This window comes from Hyla sarda, chromosome 13 (assembly GCF_029499605.1).
Source record: "Hyla sarda isolate aHylSar1 chromosome 13, aHylSar1.hap1, whole genome shotgun sequence".
Classification (NCBI taxonomy): Eukaryota; Metazoa; Chordata; class Amphibia; order Anura; family Hylidae; genus Hyla; species Hyla sarda.
In genome coordinates, this window is record NC_079201.1 from 1,132,069 (window position 1) to 1,153,341 (window position 21,273).

Sequence of the window (21,273 nt, forward strand, 5' to 3'; positions counted from 1 at the left end):
GCCCTGAGATCGTATCTTGTGTCACATAGTGGTGGACAGAAGTAAAATTACTACATCAACACATTTACAGACCTTAATATTAACATCCAAATATAGAGAGTGATCGTTGCACAACTAAGTGTATAAAAGTATTGGGGCGGCAGTGTGGATGTATCCTTCCCGGCTCGGCATCTAGAGGTAAGCTGTCCAGCACCTAGGCCATGTGTGTCACACACTCTGTTAAGCATCATGCTAACTATTACATGTATATTTATTTTTTTAGATGAGTTATGACATGTCTTTTTACCTCATGGATTTGCAAGATTCTGTGCAGGGGAAAATGTGGCATGTTTTATCATTTACCTTTAGTATCTTGGAATTTAGCACATTGAGTGCCAATATAGGGGGCCCTTACAGTCCAATATTGAGTGCCAATATACGGGGCCCTTACAGTCACAGAGCACTCTCTATGGGCTGTATTATACTATATTAACCTGCCCATTCTGAGCGACAAACTAATAGGCTTGTTATTGCACAGTTGGGTAATTGTTCGGGCAGGGCTGCACAAACAATCGCTGGAGTGCTCATGTGGTCCTCCTATACTTCTATCATTCGGCATCCTCCACTTCCTCTAATGCGGGAAGATGTGTGGCCAACAAATGAGGATTTTTAAACATGTAAAAACCCCTGTGATCAGATCAGATGATGGACAAGCGTAGGCGGATCACTGGGTCAATTACATGGGGCAGTTATCAGCCTGTTCAGCCCACAGTTGCCTGTGTAATACAGCCCCCCCCCCCCCACACACACACACACAATCTACAATAAATAATTAGGAAAATAGAAAAAAGCTATACCTAGCCCCGATGCCCAACTGGTCCCTCACTATTCGCCTTTGTCCGGACCCTCTCTCTATACTGAGAGCTGGCTCTGTTCCTTCTGGAGAAGAACTAATATGCATACATGTCTGTAATACACACTCATACAGACAGATCTTTGCCCTACTTTGCTCCAGCACCAGAGAGATGAAAGAAAACACAAGTCTTCAGTAAATTGCTGCCACTTGGGAGAGGGGAAGGGTATTACTGATCTGCTCGCTGGACTGAGCTCTTTTAGTTCGCATGAGGAAGCCCTCAAACAAGGTTGTGATATTATAACTAGATTATAAAATAGACAATAAGTGAAAGAAAGAATAGAGGAGAAAGGGAGATACAGAAATCTAGAAAAATTATTATAATAACCATTTTTTTTCCCCGCAGCAAAAATCCTTTGAACCCTATTTTCCATCGTAGAAGGATACACAAAGGTAAGATAGCCAAGTGCAAGGAGGCAGATGTCTTGGGGACAGTTTGTTTCCCCAACTGCGGCCATGCAGCAAAACATGGGAGTTGTAGTTTTTTAACAGCCTAATAGTCATGCACGTGGGAACATTGCTGCAGTATTGATGCAGTTTCAACCACAATTATGTATAAACTAAATAAGTTAGCAATTTTTAAAGTATTATTCTGACAAAAGTAAATACTTTATTAAATGCAAAGTCTAGAATTAAGCTTGAGTTGTCCCGTGGAAGCAGGAGAAAAGATCCTCGTAGTGGCGCTCACTCGGTGGTTACTGGCAGTAGCTGGGAGAGGTATGTGAAGCCTCGGTCAGCAATAAGCGATAGCGGACAGGTGGAATAATAAATCAAAAGTTTTAATGGAGGGACTACGCGTTACGAGGGGCAAGACCCCCTCTTCATTGGATCTGACGAAGAGGGGGTCTTGCCCCTCGTAACACGTAGTCCCTCCATTAAAACTTTTGATTTATTATTCCACCTGGCCGCTATCGCTTATTGTGCCGACCGAGGCTTCACATACCTCTCCCGGCTACTGCCAGTAACCACCGAGTGAGCGCCACTACGAGGATCTTTTCTCCTGCTTCCAAAGATCAACTCAAGCTATCCAGCACCGGTCAGAGACAACCTCCGACACGGGATTACCTCCGGCAGCTCCCGGTCCTCTACCCTGCAATTGGGTGACATATGCTACAAGGTGTTGTACTCTTGCATTACGGCATCGATTGCCATCAGAGTAACGGCACAGGTTGCGCCCCCCCCCCCCCCCCCCCCCGTCTGTCTCTCCCTCCCTCCCTTTTTTTTTTTTTTTTATATTACATTTGCAAGTCTAGAATTAAAGGAGTTATCCAGCAAGAGAGGTTATCTATTATAAACTATGCCCATTCTGTAATATATATATATATATATATATATATATATACATCACAGCAGATAGAGCAGCACCTTGGAAAATAGTAGTATGGTGCAAGCGGAGGTTGAACCCTGGCCCGGGGTTCCAGCTGGTAGATACAGGACGGATACAATGCAGCACTCCAAAGTAGTGATCAATTAGTGGCTTTATTAATCACTTTGTGATTAATAAAGCCACTAATTGATCACTACTTTGGAGTGCTGCGTTGTATCCGTCCTGTATATATATATAAAGTTGTAGTGCGATCCACTTCCTGCTTACGCTAATACGTCATGCTACAGCTCAGCAAATCACTGGCAGTGTTGTCCCGCCTCGGCCAGAGGTTGGCTTAGCCTCACTGTGACATATTGGGCCAGGGTCCCGATCTTCTTTCTGATGCAAAAGCCCAATCTGTCACATTGTCAATCAGTGAGCTGCAGCGTGACATATTGGGCCCAGAAAGCAGGAAGAGGATCACACCGGGAATCGCAGCAGAATACCGGAGGCATCACGAAAGCGCTTAACGGAAGTAGAGATTTCTTTTTTCTTATATTACAGAATGGGCATAGTTAAGAAAAAAAGTAACCCTCCCGATGATGGATAACCCCTTTAATGTAGCTTGTATATACATATAAATGAGAAGATAACAGATACATTTTTATTTGTTCCATACAGAAAATCACCAGCCATGGGTGACGGTGAGATGGCTGCCTTTGGGCCAGCAGCACAATACCTCAGAAAGTCAGAAAAGGAAAGAATTGAGGCCCAAAATCGCCCATTTGATGCCAAAACATCTGTCTTTGTGATTGACCCAAAGACAATGTATGTCAAAGGAGTTGTTCAGAGTCGTGAAGGAGGAAAAGTCACCGTAAAGAAGGAAGATAACACCGTAAGTACCACAGGATGGAAATTTGGTAGATTACAAAACATATAAATTCATAGTCACAAAAATAATAAAGATGTCGCTTCTCACAATGTTTCTTTTTTCGATACAGACTGTAACAGTGAAGGAAGATGAAATTTTCCCCATGAACCCCCCAAAGTACGATAAAATTGAAGACATGGCCATGATGACCCACTTGAATGAACCATCTGTCTTGTATAACCTCAAAGAGCGTTATGCAGCCTGGATGATCTACGTAAGCTCTGCTCTCTACATGATGAATGGAGTCTAAGTTGTTTCGACCATATACTTAATATCTTTTTTTGGTCATCCTTCAGACCTATTCTGGGCTGTTTTGTGCCACAGTAAATCCCTACAAGTGGCTGCCCGTGTACAACCCTGAGGTGGTCAATGCCTACCGAGGCAAGAAGCGTCAGGAGGCCCCACCCCACATCTTCTCCATCTCTGATAACGCCTATCAGTTCATGTTAACTGGTGAGTACAGTCTACTATCTATTGTGGGAGGATATTGAGAGGATCTCTTGCCCAAACTAACTCCATTATCAATAGACAATTATAAAAGGCTTAATGCTTCCCTTTGCATATCATGTTATATCACAGGGACACAGGTTTTAGAAAAGCTAATGATCAGGATAGGTTAAATAATTATTAGATACATTGATTATGTATTATTTATATCAGATAAATGAGCCAGTGATATTCACGAAACATTCCCTAAAGAGCTAGAATGAATAAAAGCACATGACACTATAGTCCTTAATCCTTTGATGTTGTGGGATGGATGTAATGGCTTACACATATGTTCAAAAGTGTGTAGCACAATTTATTCTCTAGGGACCATAGTGGGAACACTCAACAAAAAAGAGAGAAGAAAATTCCAGCTCCCAAAAATAAGATAAAAGTCCAAAATGTATTTTACATGATTAAAAATAGATTAAAAAAACTAAAAAAAGGTGATTTTAAAAGCATAGCAGAAACGCCTATATATATATATATATATATATATATATATATATATATATTCTAATTAGTGGGAACACTAGTTCACTATTATGTAGAATTTGTAAGAATATCATTCCTCTTTCTTTTTTTTTAAACAGATCGTGAAAACCAGTCTGTCCTGATTACGTAAGTATTAGACATGATAAAGTAAATTGATGGAATTGTAATAAATAAAGAAATTACTTGAAGGGTCCACTAATCATATAGTAACAAGTCACCTTACCAAACAATCTTTTTATTGCCTTTACAAATACACATTAGTATTCCAGCAATTTATGAGCTTAGGAAATAGTAGTGATACGGAGGGAGAGATATAAGCAAATGGGGTAAATATACTAAGGTCTCCACCACATAGGGCCATGCAAGCTTCTCCACCGTGTGAACCAAATAACTTATTGCTTAATAAATAATATTGCTGCTGTGGCAGTCAGGCACTGTATTGTGGTGTTAGATGGTGTTATATCGCACTGCTATATGAATACTGTGTAATATGTTTAGTATATGGCATTGTGTAGGTATTTGTGACACCATATGGTAGTATTAAAGGACAACTGTAGTGGTACAGTTTTATATATGCCTGTGACCGGGCTTCAAAAGTAAACAAAATAAACTCATACATACCTTCCTACGAGCCCCCGTTGGTCCAGCACAGGCCTCACGGTCCGGCAGTGCTGACGTCTTTCCACTTCCTGGGGACGCCACAGAGCCGTCGGTGTATCACTGGCCGTAGCGATGTCCCCCATCAGCTGGTGATAGGCTGAGCCCACTGTCATGTAAGGAGCTCTGGCCGGCTTCTTACATTACAGTCGGCTTAGCCTATTACCAGCCAGGGCAGGACATCGCTACGACCTATGATACACCGATGGCTCTGCGGCATCCCCGTCCCCAGGAAGTGGAATGACGTCAGCACTGCCGGACCGTGAGGCCTGTGCCGGACCAACGGGGGCTCGTAGGAAGGTATGTATGAGTTTATTTTGTTTATTTTTGAGGCCCAGGCATATATAAAACGGTAACACTACAGTTATCCTTTAATTAAGCATAATATGACACCATTTAGAGACAGGATTTCACCAAAATGATATATTTATAAGTTCGTTCCCCCAGGTGCCTATAAAGATTTTGAGATATTAGAACAGAAGGTCTACACTGAATAATTTCAATGAATAACACTACAGACAACCTCTTCTACCGTTTATAAAAACTTATTCTGCTTGAACCTCATACTAATTAAAATAGAAGATATTTCTGATCAGATATACCAGCAATAAATAGTTATTTTGTCACCATTAATAAATATAAAATACTTTTAATATCTTATTATACATAGCGGAGAATCTGGTGCCGGGAAGACTGTAAACACGAAACGTGTCATCCAGTACTTTGCAACAATTGCAGCAGCTGGTGACAAGAAGAAGCAGGAGGAGCAGGCCGCTTCACAAAAGGTCATTTGGCTTTCAGTAACTTAAAGGAGTTATCCCGCCTAGAAAAACTGATATACCTATATTTCAGCTAGACTATTAATATCAGATCGGTGGGGATACAGTCGTTTCAATTTGTACTGTCGCGTATCCTTGCAATAATTTTAGGTTTAGTAGCCGTGGTGCAGTGAACAGGACAAAGCTGCAGTTCCTTGCACGGGTGATCGACAGGGATGCCAGGAGTTAGACCCCCACCAATCTATTATTAATAGACTCTCCTGAAGAAAGGATATCAATCTAAAAAAAACTAAAAAATTAAACTTTCTGTGTCCTGATATATATGTAGCTTATCTTAGAATTTTTTGTTATCTGTTTTCACAGGGCAACCTTGAAGACCAGATTATCTCGGCTAACCCATTGCTAGAGGCTTTTGGTAATGCCAAGACAGTCAGAAATGACAACTCCTCCCGTTTTGTAAGTTTAGCGATTGTAATAATCAACTTTTTTCTATTGTCAAAAAATATATAAGTAAACAAAAGTAAGATTCTGTCATTAAAATCTTTAGGGTAAATTCATTAGAATCCACTTTGGTGCCACAGGAAAACTGGCATCTGCTGATATTGAAACATGTAAGTAGAAGTAAAATTTCTAGAAAATATTTATTACCCCACTTATAAGTTCAAATATATATATATTTTACAAAAATGTATTTATTTGTTGTTTTTTTTTTAACCAAGATCTACTGGAAAAGTCCAGAGTAACATTCCAGCTGTCTGCAGAAAGGAGCTACCATATCTTCTACCAGATCATGTCCAACAAGAAACCAGAACTGATCGGTTAGTCACCGCATAAGAAGTAATATGTGCTTCATTGACTGTGGTTTTGATTAGTAACAACCAATTACAAAACAAAAACTTCTTATTACAGATATGCTACTGATCACAACTAACCCATATGACTTTACATTTGTGAGCCAAGGTGAGATCACAGTGGCCAGCATTGATGACCAGGAGGAGTTGATGGCTACAGATGTAAGTCCATTTCCTTATTTAGATTGGCAAATATTTTTGATTGCAATAAGTTCCTTCCAAAAACTTCTGCCTTTTACTTACAGACTGCCATTGACGTTCTGGGGTTCAATTCAGATGAGAAGTTGGGCATCTACAAACTGACTGGTGCTGTAATGCACTACGGCAACTTGAAGTTCAAGCAGAAGCAAAGAGAGGAGCAGGCCGAGCCCGACGGCACAGAAGGTTGGTTGTAATTCAATGTCAGACATTTCTCAAACTGAATGAATGGTTATCTTGCCTCTTTGAATTTTTGAACTTTTGAAATATTTTATTTGAATATAACATGAAAAATCAGCTATTCTTTGGGAAACCTAAACTTGTTTTTCAGTGGCTGACAAGATTGCCTATCTGATGGGTCTGAACTCAGCTGATCTGCTGAAAGCTTTGTGCTACCCAAGAGTCAAAGTTGGAAATGAATTTGTGACCAAAGGTCAAACTGTCCCACAGGTAGGTCCTGCCATTTTAGTACAAGGATCATAATTTGAAGACTGTCACAAAACTGACATGGTTATTATTTCTGGGTAGGTGTACAACAATGTTGGTGCCTTGGCCAAGTCCGTCTTTGAAAAGATGTTCTTGTGGATGGTCATCCGTATCAATGAGCAGCTGGACACCAAGCAGGCAAGACAGCACTACATCGGTGTCTTGGACATTGCCGGCTTTGAGATCTTTGATGTAAGTAAATGTAACATCACATGACATCCTGTGTAAATATGCCATTGGTGTAACAAATAATGAAGGGAAATATTTTATTATAATCAGTACAACAGCTTGGAACAACTCTGCATCAACTTCACCAACGAGAAACTGCAACAGTTCTTCAACCACCACATGTTTGTGCTGGAACAAGAGGAGTACAAGAAGGAAGGAATCGAGTGGGAGTTCATCGACTTCGGCATGGACCTGGCTGCCTGCATTGAGCTTATTGAGAAGGTATTTTTGTCTTCTGAAGTACTTTTTTTTTTAATATAGTCAGTTTAAATGATAAAACTTTGTTTTTTAATTTTAATATGAAGGAAAGCACTAATCTTATCTATACCCCATGATTTTCACAGCCAATGGGCATCTTCTCCATCCTTGAGGAGGAATGCATGTTCCCCAAGGCTAGTGACACTTCCTTCAAGAACAAGCTCTATGACCAGCATCTTGGCAAGTGCAAGAACTTTGAGAAGCCCAAACCTGGCAAAGGGAAAGCAGAAGCTCACTTCTCCTTGGTGCACTATGCTGGGACTGTGGACTATAACATCACTGGCTGGCTTGACAAGAACAAGGACCCACTGAATGAGACCGTCATTGGGCTCTACCAGAAGTCTTCAATGAAACTCTTGGCTTTCTTGTATTCTGCACATGCACAAGCAGAAGCTGGTAATATTATGTCACTATTAACATATTAACGTATACAATAATACAACCACACAAAACACTGTCATACCAAAAAAAAACACACATCTTAACAATATGTTCTGTGGTTTAGAGGGAAAGAAGGGTGGTAAGAAGAAGGGTTCCTCCTTCCAGACTGTGTCTGCTCTTTTCAGGGTATGTATAAAACAATTCAATGCAGATATTTCTATAATTGTATCTATATTTTATATTGGATTTCCTCATGAATATAATTTCATGTATCTAAAGGAAAATCTGAACAAGCTGATGTCCAACTTGAGAAGCACCCACCCCCACTTTGTACGTTGTCTGATCCCCAATGAAACCAAAACACCAGGTAAACTGTGGGACTATATTCTAAATGGCAAAGTGCATACATAAATTTCTCAAGAAGCATGTCTTTATATTTGCATTCAGTGTTATGATAGCTTTGATTAAAATACATATCCTTTAACATGTTAACTTACTGATGAATTTGATTAATACAGGTGCTATGGATCACTACCTGGTCATGCACCAGCTCAGGTGTAATGGTGTGCTTGAAGGCATCAGGATTTGCAGGAAAGGATTTCCCAGCAGAATCCTCTATGCTGACTTCAAACAGCGGTATGGATGAAACATTTACCTTGGTTGATATTAGCAGAAACAATAGTTACAGGTAGACATGAACATTAAACAAATCTATTCCACATGTTAATACAGTTACAAGGTCCTCAATGCCAGTGCTATTCCAGAAGGTCAGTTCATTGACAGCAAGAAGGCTTCAGAGAAACTTCTTGGATCCATCGATGTTGACCACACACAATACAAGTTTGGGCACACTAAGGTAGGTTTTTTAAAATTATATATTTTTATATTATGGAAATAATTTTAAAAAATACTTCATTTTATATCAAATTCTATCTCTTGTAGGTCTTTTTCAAGGCTGGTCTGTTGGGTACTCTTGAAGAGATGCGAGATGAGAAATTGGCACAGCTGATCACTCGCACTCAGGCTATGTGCAGAGGATACCTCATGAGAGTTGAGTTCAAGAGGATGATGGAGAGGAGGTAGCTTCAACTAAACATTTAGAACAATACAAGTTCTGTCTTTTTTTTTTTTTTTGGACCATTCTGTGACAAAAATATGATTTGTTTCCAGAGAGTCTATATTCAGCATTCAGTACAATATCCGTTCTTTCATGAACGTCAAACACTGGCCTTGGATGAAACTTTATTTCAAGATTAAGCCCCTTCTGAAGAGTGCCGAGTCTGAAAAAGAGATGGCCAACATGAAAGATGAGTTTGAGAAAACAAAGGAAGCCTTGGCAAAGTCAGAAGCAAAGAAAAAGGAGCTGGAGGAGAAGATGGCAAAAATTCTCCAAGAGAAGAATGACCTGCTGCTCCAAGTTACATCTGTAAGTGGTTGATCTGAATGGATCCCACCATACATGGCTGTAGATCTGTATTATAGAAACATATTAGGAAACAGGGATGAACTTGGTTTCCACTGTTTTTTGCAGGAATCTGAGGGTCTGGCAGATGCAGAGGAAAGATGTGAAAATCTCATCAAAGCTAAGATCCAACTGGAAAGCAAAATCAAAGAGATCAATGAGAGGCTAGAAGATGAAGAAGAATCAAACGCTGAACTCACTGCCAAAAAGAGGAAACTGGAGGACGAGTGCTCCGAACTGAAAAAGGACATTGATGATCTGGAGCTGACACTGGCCAAAGTAGAAAAGGAGAAACATGCCACAGAAAATAAGGTATTCACTAAAATGTACAGCATATTATTATGCTGTAGATTATTCTACCTTTATGGTCAGTGGGTACTGGGAATAAATTAATTTCAGGTTGTCCCATGTTGTGAACATCAGGAGAACCTGACAGGAAGCTACCTATACACATATAAATAAGTGTTGGTCAAACATGTCCATTTTTCTGTGATCAGCTGACCATATAAGGTATATAGTGGAATCCCTACAATGACAGATATCAGGGGACAAATATTGTATAATTCTTGGGGAAATAAGAGTAGTATGTCGTTAGCTTTCTCCCCTCTTCCCATTGAGAAAAAAATGCTTGGCTGAACCTATGAGAGTGGCCAGCTTAATCCCACTCAACACGACCACTGGAGAAATTAAGCATTACACAGTACCTTTTGAAGGATCACATTCTATTAACTTGAATTCCCCAATAAGGTATTAAAAATGGGTTCTCTAAACCAGGAAATTCCTTGAAGTCTGTCCCCTGCAACAAACTGATTCTGATGGATCCTCCAAAAATCAAATGTATTATCAATAAAGCTATAAAAATGAGACATTTAGTGGCCATTGACACCTAGGGCGTACCGGTAAAACACAGAAGTCAATGGTTGTTCATTCTCTATTACAGCCCTCTGTTAATCTCATATGTCCACCCTTATGTATGTGGAAATAAGTTATCCAGAAAGAACAATGACTCAATCATATGGCACCTCATACATGGTAAATTGGTGCACCAGATATGATAAAATACTACTTACTAGCTTCTATTTTTTTTAACATACAGGTGAAAAATCTGACAGAAGAGATGGCTGTGCTTGATGAAAACACTGCTAAGCTAACCAAAGAAAAGAAAGCTCTCCAGGAAGCCCACCAACAAACCTTGGATGATCTGCAAGCTGAAGAGGACAAAGTCAACACCCTAACAAAGGCCAAAACAAAGCTGGAACAACAAGTGGATGATGTGAGCAGAATTATTTGGTTCTATATTAAAAAAAAAAAAAGACTGGGTCGTAATCATTTGGCTATTTTTCATGTACATATTTTATTGTAGCTTGAAGGATCATTAGAGCAAGAGAAGAAGCTTCGCATGGACATGGAGAGGTCTAAGAGAAAGCTGGAAGGTGACTTAAAGTTATCTCAGGAGTCCTTGATGGACTTGGAAAATGACAGACAACAAATGGATGAAAAACTTAAAAAGTAGGAACATAAAGTAATGATGGTCATAAGTGGGTGCTGGAGAAGACTTCATATATTCAGTGCATTTTGTTTTTCTGCTAATGAACAGGAAGGACTTTGAAATCAGTCAGTTCCAGAGTAAGATTGAGGATGAACAGGCTCTGGGAGCTCAGCTCCAAAAGAAAATTAAGGAGCTCCAGGTACAATTTTACAGTCTTTCGCGGAACATGATCCAAATTCCTATTCACTATGTCTTGTTATACCATACTTTATTTTACAATTAAACAATAGGCTCGTATTGAGGAACTGGAGGAAGAAATTGAGGCAGAGCGTGCATCTCGTGCCAAGGCTGAGAAACAACGTTCAGACCTCTCAAGAGAGCTTGAAGAGATCAGCGAGCGCCTGGAAGAAGCTGGTGGTGCAACCTCTGCTCAGATTGAGATGAACAAGAAGCGAGAGGCTGAATTCCAGAAGATGAGACGTGATCTGGAAGAATCCACCTTACAATATGAAGCCACTGCTGCATCTCTCCGCAAAAAGCATGCTGATAGTGTGGCTGAGTTTGGGGAACAAATTGATAATCTGCAGCGAGTCAAACAGAAGCTGGAAAAGGAGAAGAGTGAACTCAAGATGGAGATCGATGACCTTGCCAGCAACTTGGAAACTGTCTCCAAAGCCAAAGTATGTGCATCTTTTGTTGACCTCAAATTGTTTAGGTTTAACATAAATAAGAAGTCTTAATACCTTTATATTTAACAGGCCAACTTTGAAAAAATGTGCAGAACCCTTGAGGACCAGTTTAGTGAAGTTAGCACCAAAGAAGAAGAGCATCATAGAGTGATCAATGACCTCAATACACAGAGAGCTCGTCTTCAGACAGAAAATGGTACTAATCTATAGAAAACCTAATTCTTTATGTAGTTTACATCAATACATACACCACTTTACCAACTTGGTTGCTGTTAATTTATTTACAAAGGTGAATATAGTCGCCAGCTTGAAGAGAAAGAGTCACTTATTTCTCAGCTCTCCAGAGGGAAACAAGCTTTCACTCAGCAAATTGAGGAGCTGAAGAGGCATCTTGAGGAGGAAGTAAAGGTATTGGGACACTTTTAAGCAAACATGACCTTTTGGTTTGAACCACATCACAAAATCACTTTTATTTAAATGTTTATTGTTTTTTTTTCCTCCTAAAGGCCAAGAATGCCCTTGCTCATGGGCTGCAATCATCCCGCCATGACTGTGACCTACTCAGGGAACAATATGAAGAGGAGCAGGAAGCCAAGGGTGAACTTCAACGTGCTCTCTCCAAGGCCAATGGAGAAGTTGCCCAGTGGAGAACAAAATATGAGACTGATGCCATCCAGCGCACAGAAGAACTGGAAGAAGCCAAGTAGGTTTCAAATTCAATAAACAGTAACACATAGAAAAAAGCTGATCTTTTGCTTTCCATATAATTGCATAATGTGGCCCTAGTGAAATATCTGTTGTAATTTCTTGGCCAAAACTGGATGCAAAATGGCTTTGCAGCACAAATCTGCCTAAGAGTCAACATCTTATCTAAGTAAAAGTAAATTATCTGTGCACTTTATCATGGACATTTTGTATAACAGGAAGAAGCTTGCTCAGCGCCTCCAGGAAGCTGAGGAGCAAATTGAGGCTGTGAACTCAAAATGTGCCTCTCTGGAGAAGACCAAACAAAGACTTCATAGTGAAGTTGAGGACTTGATGGTGGATGTAGAACGCTCTAATGCAATGTGCGCCGCCCTGGATAAAAAGCAGAGGAACTTTGACAAGGTTTGGGCCCAATGTTCTTATGCAGAGAGTAGACAGTATTTGATGCATTGTTTTATTATGCATAGCCTACATAAAATGTTTTGGATGTTCAGGTGCTGGCAGAATGGAAGCAGAAATATGAAGAGACTCAGGCTGAATTAGAGGCCTCCCTAAAAGAGGCTAGATCACTTAGCACTGAAGTCTTCAAGATGAAGAACTCATATGAAGAAGCATTAGAACAGCTTGAGACTCTGAAGAGAGAAAACAAGAACCTTCATCGTAAGTAAACGAGACAATTAACTATCTAGAAGTCATATTCTAATAATGGTCTTCATAGTCATTACGCACATGTATGTATTCTTTGAGTGTCATAAAGAGTATGCTTGGCAGTGGTTAAATTGAAATTTGATTTTTTTTTTCAATCAGAGGAGATCTCAGACCTGACAGAACAAATTGCAGGGTCTGGAAAAATTATTCATGAACTGGAAAAGGCCAAGAAAACAGTAGAGCAGGAGAAATCTGAAATACAGTCATCCTTGGAAGAGGCTGAGGCAACCCTGGAGCATGAAGAAGCTAAGATCCTCCGGGTACAGCTAGAGCTGACACAAATCAAATCTGAAATTGATAGAAAGATTGCAGAGAAAGATGAAGAGATCGATCAAATCAAGAGAAACAGCCAACGAGCTTTGGAGTCCATGCAGAGCACTTTGGATGCTGAGATCAGAAGCAGGAATGATGCTCTGAGGCTGAAGAAGAAGATGGAAGGAGATCTCAATGAAATGGAGATCCAACTAAGCCATGCCAACCGCCAGGCTGCAGAGGCCCAGAAACAACTCAGGAATGTTCAGGGACAATTAAAGGTGAGATTATAAAAGATCAATGTGATTGGAATTTAAGACGAGAATGCCAATTGGATGACTTATTGAATCAATTCCAAATTAGGATGCCCAACTCCACCTTGATGATGCCATCAGAGTAAGTGAGGACCTGAAGGAACAGCTGGCTATTTCTGAAAGGAGAAATAACCTGATGAGTGCAGAAATTGAAGAGATGAGGTCTGCCCTGGAACAGACAGAGCGTGGCAGAAGGGTGGCAGAACAGGAGCTTGTCGATGTCAGCGAACGTGTCACGTTGCTTCATTCCCAGGTTAGTAAGATTTCAGAATTTTGGTAAATCATTTTCAGGAACAATATTTAAGACATAGTAAATTACCATTTATTCCACCAGAACACCAGCCTTATAAACACTAAGAAGAAGATGGAAAGTGATGTCTCCCAATTGCAAAGTGAAGTGGAAGAAGCCATCCAAGAATCCAGGAATGCAGAAGATAAAGCTAAGAAGGCCATTACAGATGTAAGTTTTCATAACCAATCAAACAATGTAATCAAGACAAAAAATATATGTTTTAGTTATTCTTTTTACCTTTAAACTTTGTCAGGCGGCTATGATGGCTGAAGAATTGAAGAAGGAACAGGACACCAGTGCTCACCTTGAAAGGATGAAGAAGAACCTTGAGCAGTCAGTGAAGGATCTTCAGCATCGTCTGGATGAGGCTGAGCAGTTGGCCATGAAAGGTGGCAAGAAGCAACTCCAAAAACTGGAGGCCAGGGTGAGTCCAAGTTTTGTTATATACTTAAAATACACAAAGTGAAGACCAAATTGTGGTAAACCCTTATTGCTATGTCTGTTCGAAAGTGAAGTTATACCTTTACAGAACATTTACAGTATTATAATATATTATAGGTGCGCGAACTTGAGAATGAACTTGAAGCAGAACAGAAAAGAAGCTCTGATGCAGTCAAGGGTGTGCGTAAATTTGAGAGAAGAGTCAAGGAACTGACCTACCAGGTCTGCAAATTTTTCTTTATATGCTTTATATACTATTGTATATTATATACTATTTCCCAGGATTCCTGAGGTCATGTGGGCATTTACAGATGGGGGGGGGGGGGGGGGGGGGATGCCACTAGATATGTCACTCTCTGTCAGGAAAGTTTAATTCAAGATTAACTGTTAATTTTCCATAACAGCAATTCTTTATTTACTAATTTATACTTTTTTTGCTATTTCATTTCACAGTCTGAGGAGGACAAGAAGAACGTGTTCAGGCTTCAGGACTTAGTGGACAAGTTACAAATCAAAGTCAAAGCTTACAAGAGACAAGCAGAAGATGTTGTAAGTAGATCAAGTACCCTACATAATTTACCATTTTAGATTAAACACACAAGATCTTCTCTAAAAAAAAACAAATCTTTATCTAATATTTTAGGAGGAACAGGCCAACGTCCATATATCCAGATTCAGGAAGACTCAACATGAGCTGGAAGAGGCTGAGGAACGTGCCGACATTGCTGAATCTCAGGTCAACAAACTAAGAGCCAAGAGCCGTGACATCGGCAAGGTAAGGACTTCAAAATGTATCCCAAAATCATCTTAAATTTAGTTTTTTTAATAGAATAAACTTTATCTCAAGGTTAGGGGTTTCAGGGTCCTGAAAAATGTGTTTTTATAAAAACTTGTCATAGAAAGGATCTAATATTAAAAAAGAAAACAAAAACTTTAGTTGACCACTCAATAAAAGATGGTGGAAAAATATGGTTACAAATTTGGCTACATCCTTAAGGGATTAAATAACCAAAGCTGTTTCTGACCTTCCAGTCCTGACACTGAGAGTGTCCCGACTTTCATCACTAAGTACCTAGGTATAAAGTTTGCTCTTCTGGAGTTAACCCTTATTTTCTTCTCATTCCAGAAAGCAGAAGAGTAAAGCGGACACTGTGATTTACAGAAGACGTTCATATAATATGGACTCAGCTGTAATACTTTGTATGTAAATCTCTATGTTTAGCTCTAGATGCAAATAAAATTCTAAAAACTAAAAATTCCTTCTGTGGTTCTTTATTTTTTTTATAGGTAAATATGTACTATCAAATTAATCTGTATTTTTACATGTTAGATACTAAATGTTTACCAGTTTGCAGGGATTGGTGGACATTTACTCAGGGGTGAGGCCTGGCCAATAAGAGATTTGTGGACATGTATTCAGGGGTGCGGCCTCACCAGTCAGGGATTGGTGGATAAGTTATTCAGAGGTGGGGCCTCATCATTCAGGAATTAGTAGACATTTACTCAACGGTGGGGCCTCCCCAGTCAGTTGTTATTGGGCATTTAATCAGGGCTGGGGCCTGGCCAGTCAGGGATTGGGGGTTCAGTGCACTCTCTCCGATGACGGCAGTTTCTGGTAGGTGTTGGCTGTAAAATACAGCTGACACCCACCACATATAGTGGGATCAGCACTATACTGGGACTGAGGCTGAGCCTGCCCTATATGCAATGACCACCTAACTCCGTAAAAAGGAGTATCGATGGTCATTATGTTGTTAAAGCTTAATAAAAATAGATGATAAAAGCATTTAGGATACCAACATGTGTGAATATTGTGCGGAAGAGGAGTTCAGAACGATCTACAAAATCAGTCTCCATAATTTTACTCTAAAATCTCTTCCTCTAATTAAGTTAAGGGCTTGTGTTAATATCATCAGTATCTCTGATCGTAATACACACATCTTACACTCTAGAAATTCACAAATTGTCTATTACCATTAGAACAATGTGCAAAACTAAGGAACAAATCTGTAATCACATTACTATGATTGATGCCTAATTTTTCATTGATCACAACATCAAATTTCCTAGTGGGCAGTGTCTGGTATTCACTTGCGTATACATAAGCTGCAGTACCAGACACTGCCCATTTGGAATCACAGTTAGTAATCACAGACAATCAGAGTCCGCTTACCAGACTCGTTCCCCGTCGCCGGGTCTTTGCGATTTAAAGGGCCGGTGCGATTTAAAGGGCCGGTGCTTCCCCTGCACTCCCTTGCCGGATCTTGTTGCCATTGTGCCAGTGAAAGCGTTTCCTTGTATGTTCCTAGCCTGTGTTCCAGACCTCCTGCCGTTGCCCCTGACTATGATCCTTGCTGCCTGCCCTGACCTTCTGCTACGTCCGACCTTGCTCTTGTCTACTCCCTTGTACCACGCTTATCTCAGCTGTCACAGAGGTTGTGCCGTTGCCGGTGGATATGACCTGGTTGCTACCGCCGCTGCAAGACCATCCCGCTTTGCGGCGGGCTCTGGTGAAAACCAGTAGCAACTTAGAACTGGTCCACCGACACGGTCCACGCCAATCCCTCTCTGGCACAGAGGATCCACCTCCAGCCAGCCGAATCGTGACAATAGATAGATAGATAGATATGAGATAGATAGATAGATATGAGATAGATAGATGATTGATAGATAGATATAAGATAGATAGATATGAGATAGACAGATATGAGATAGATAGATATGAGATAGATAGATATATATGAGATAGATATAGATGATTTATAGATAGATATGAGATATATAGATATGAGATAGATAGATATGAGATAGATAGATAAATATGAGATAGATAGATATGAGATAGATAGATATGAGATAGATATAGATGATTTATAGATAGATATGAGATAGAGATAGATATTAGATAGATAGATATGAGATAGATAGATATGCGATAGACAGATATGAGATAGATAGATGATTGATAGATATGAGATAGATAGATAGATAGATGTGAGATAGACAGATATGAGATAGAGAGATAGATAGATATGAGATAGATATAGATGATTGATAATATGAGATAGATAGATATGAGATAGATAGATAGATATGAGATAGATAGATATGAGATATATAGATAGATAGATATGAGATAGATAAATAGATAGATAGATAGATATGAGATTGATAAAAAGATACAAACAAAGAATAAGTTAGCGAGCACTATTGATTCCAAACTATTATATGGACCTGGCTTACAGGTGCAGGCTGCTGGGCTAAATATACAGCAACAGAAGAATACAGCAGCACACTGCTAGCACAAAGATATAGATAAAACATGAGTATATAGATACAACATGAAAAGCTATACAGCTATGGCGCAATAAATGGAAATATAAAATGATGAAGTTATGAAATAGTGAGGTACTTGCATCTATATACTCATGTTTTAGCTATATCTTTGTGCTAGCAGTGTGGAATCAAATAGTGCTGGCTAACTTATTCTTTGGTTGTATTACACATATGGGGGAGTATCTACCTCCATGTTGGCTCTTGCACCCCACCCACCTCTATCAGGTGTATATAAGGTGTCTTGGATGTTTCAGATCCTGCAATGCCTGCTGAACTGATCACACAGAGGCATATTCATAGTGTAGGGTCCGTCCCAATGAGGTCACCTTACCATGGTGGGACGGTCCAAGCTATTTGGCCGCCAAATTGCAAGCTAAGTACCTCACTATTTCATAACTTCATAATTTTATATTTCCATTTATTGCACCATAGCTGTATAGCTTTTCATGTTGTATCTGTATACTCATGTTTTATCTATATCTTTGTGCTAGCAGTGTGCTGCTGTATTCTTCTGTTGCTAAATAGATAGATAGATATGAGATAGATAGATAGATAGATAGATATGAGATAGATAAATAGATAAATATGAGATAGATAGATATGAGAGATAGATATGAGATATAAATAGATAGATAGATATGAGATATAGATAGATAGATATATTCTTGAAGGAGAACCGCACTCCATTAAAGTTGTGCTGGTACAAGCTGGTCCGGCCCTGGTAGGGCTCCCAAAAATTTAAAAAAATGCAGCAGCACTCTGTTCCAGATGAATGGTGTTAGTCTTTATTCATCAAGTGAAAAAATGACGATGTTTCGACCATCTCTCAAGGTCTTTGTCAAGCCGGTGCTTGACAAAGACAGTGTGAGATGGTCGAAACGTCGTAATTTTTTCACTTGATGAATAAAACCTAATACCATTCATCTGGAACAGAGTGCTGCTGCATTTATTTGTAGATAGAAAGATAGAATTCCAAAGAAGCAGCACATCCGCCAAATCAATGGCAATAAAAAGTTTATGGGTGCACGCAGTCATAGGAGGCTTGGTTAGGTACTCCAACTTCAATACGATAGAAAAAAATGCAGCACACAAAAAAGGGTCTTCATCACTGTCCTGGATTCCTACTATACAGGTATACACTACTCATCACTGCCCTGGATTCCTACTATACAGGTATACACTACTCATCACTGTCCTGGATTCCTACTATACAGGTATACACTACTCATCACTGTCCTGGATTTCTACTATACAGGTATACACTACTCCTCACTGCCCTGGATTCCTACTATACAAGTATACACTACTCATCACTGTCCTGGATTCCTACTATACATGTATACACTACTCATCACTGTCCTGGATTCCTACTATACAGGTATATACTACTCATCACTGTCCTGGATTCCTACTATACAGGTATATACTACTCATCACTGTCCTGGATTCCTACTATACAGGTATACACTACTCATCACTGTCCTGGATTCCTACTATACAGGTATGCACTACTCATCACTGTCCTGGATTCCTACTATACAGGAATACACTACTCATCACTGTCCTGGATTCCTACTATACAGGTATACACTACTCATCACTGCCCTGGATTCCTACTATACAGTATACACTACTCATCACTGTCCTGGATTCCTACTATACAGGTATACACTACTCATCACTGTCCTGGATTCCTACTATACAGGTATAATCTACTCATCACTGTCCTGGATTCCTACTATACAGGTATACACTACTCATCACTGCCCTGGATTCCTACTATACAGGTATACACTACTCATCACTGTCCTGGATTCCTACTATACAGGTATACACTACTCATCACTGTCCTGGATTCCTACTATACAGGTATAATCTACTCATCACTGTCCTGGATTTCTACTATACAGGTATACACTACTCATCATTGCCCTGGATTCCTACTATACAGGTATACACTACTCATCACTGTCCTGGATTCCTACTATACAGGTATACACTACTCATCACTGTCCTGGATTCCTACTATACAGGTATAATCTACTCATCACTGTCCTGGATTCCTACTATACAGGTATACACTACTCATCACTGCCCTGGATTCCTACTATACATGTATACACTACTCATCACTGTCCTGGATTCCTACTATACATGTATAATTATAATACACTGTAACAATTATGTCATTATTATCATTATCATGGGATTTGTCTCCGTGTTTTACTATTACTGCTACTACTATGACCAATTGTAATAAAGTGCGGATTATAAAAATAATTTTTAACATTTTTAATATTACTGCTATTACTATGACTTAGTGTTTTAAAGTGTGGATTATAACAATTCTGTTATATATTATTATTGTTACTGCTTTTTCTATGACATAGTATTATAAAATGTGGATTATAATAATTATGTCATATATTAAGATTACCTCTATTACATTGGCTAATTGCATTAAAGTATGGATTATAAAAATAGCTTTATTCTTTGTTTTTAATACTATTAACTCTATTACTCTGACTAAGATTAATAAAGTGTGGATTATGATAATACTTTAATATACTGTTTTTATTACTATTACTTCTATTACTATGACTAAGATTAATAAAGTGTGGATTATAATAATACTTCTATATATTGTTATTGTTACTATTAACTTTATTACTATTACTAAGTGTAATAAAGGGTGGATTATGATAATAATTCTATATATTGTTATTGTTATCTCTATTTATATGACTAACTAGCTGAGTACCCGGCGTTGCCTGGTTTTTCCTTCCTCATTCTTGTTTGGGAGGAAAATAAACAAAGGAGGAAGCTTTTGACTTCATATGCTGTCTTCATATATTGTTGTCATATCCCAACCCCATATCCCGACCTCCTATCCCGTCCTCCTATCTCGACCTCCAATCCCGACCTCCTATCCCATCCCCCTATCCCGACTTCCTATTTCGTCCTCCTATCCCGACCTCCTATCCCGTCCCCCTATCCCGACCTCCTATCTCGACCTCCTATCCCGACCTCCTATCCCGACCTCCTATCCCGACCTATCCCGTCCCCCTATCCAGTCCATCTATTCCGACCTCCTATCTCGACCTCCTATCCCGACCTCCTATCCCGTCCTCCTATCCTGACCTCCTATCCCATCCTCCTATCCCGTCCTCCTATTTCGACCTCCGAGCCCGCCCTCCTATTTCGACCTCCCAGCCCGCCCTCCTATTTCGACCTCCAAGTCCGCCCTCCTATTTCGACCTCCGATCCCGTCCTCCTATTCCGACCTCCTATCACGTCCTCCTATTTCGACCTCCGAGCCCGTCCTCCTATTTCGACCTCCGATCCCGTCCTCCTATCTCGTCCTGTAATATGTGTACCAGGTATTGAAATATCTCCAGCCGTACAGAAGTTATATGAGAACATACATTTCCCATTGATTTGCATAGGACTTTAAACAAAAACCCTGACCCTCACATATGGGGGTAGTTAAGGGTTAAATTAACTATCCTATATTTTAAGTGGACATATAAGTAACATGTGACCAAGTATTATCGAAATATTTACAGCCATTTGGAAGTTATGCAGTAACATATATTTCCCATTGACTTGTATGGGACTTTAAACAAAAACCCCGACC

The 21,273-nt window shown here is 39.6% G+C and overlaps 1 protein-coding gene and 1 long non-coding RNA gene across 2 annotated transcripts in view; one reads left to right on the forward strand and one right to left on the reverse strand.

Annotated features, from left to right (window-relative positions):
- The window catches only part of LOC130297758 (uncharacterized), a 127,985-nt gene that overhangs the window by 47,001 nt on the left and 59,711 nt on the right, over positions 1–21,273 (reverse strand). The window lies entirely within an intron of this gene.
- LOC130297754 (myosin-1B-like) lies at positions 1,051–15,550 on the forward strand. The gene is made up of 40 exons (XM_056550610.1): positions 1,051–1,121; positions 1,239–1,285; positions 2,880–3,093; positions 3,200–3,343; positions 3,426–3,582; positions 4,209–4,236; positions 5,438–5,552; positions 5,910–6,002; positions 6,094–6,157; positions 6,266–6,364; positions 6,456–6,559; positions 6,643–6,781; positions 6,927–7,045; positions 7,124–7,273; positions 7,361–7,531; positions 7,654–7,963; positions 8,073–8,134; positions 8,228–8,315; positions 8,467–8,584; positions 8,681–8,804; positions 8,891–9,027; positions 9,119–9,374; positions 9,480–9,722; positions 10,507–10,683; positions 10,774–10,919; positions 11,008–11,098; positions 11,190–11,579; positions 11,658–11,784; positions 11,878–11,996; positions 12,095–12,291; positions 12,512–12,695; positions 12,788–12,953; positions 13,101–13,534; positions 13,617–13,820; positions 13,902–14,027; positions 14,113–14,283; positions 14,418–14,522; positions 14,754–14,849; positions 14,944–15,075; positions 15,427–15,550. The coding sequence occupies exons 3-40, from the start codon at positions 2,893–2,895 to the stop codon at positions 15,439–15,441; spliced, it is 5,802 nt and encodes a 1,933-aa protein (XP_056406585.1). The 5' UTR covers positions 1,051–1,121; positions 1,239–1,285; positions 2,880–2,892; the 3' UTR covers positions 15,442–15,550.

What these genes read in the sequence shown, in the direction of transcription:
- LOC130297754 (XM_056550610.1), top strand. Translation starts at nt 2,893, where the DNA reads ATGGGTGACGGTGAGATGGCTGCCTTTGGGCCAGCAGCACAATACCTC. An exon ending in AAGGTCAAACTGTCCCACAG is followed by an intron (nt 7,046 to 7,123) that starts GTAGGTCCTGCC and finishes ATTTCTGGGTAG; the next exon opens with GTGTACAACAATGTTGGTGC. An exon ending in ATGGATGAAAAACTTAAAAA is followed by an intron (nt 10,920 to 11,007) that starts GTAGGAACATAA and finishes GCTAATGAACAG; the next exon opens with GAAGGACTTTGAAATCAGTC.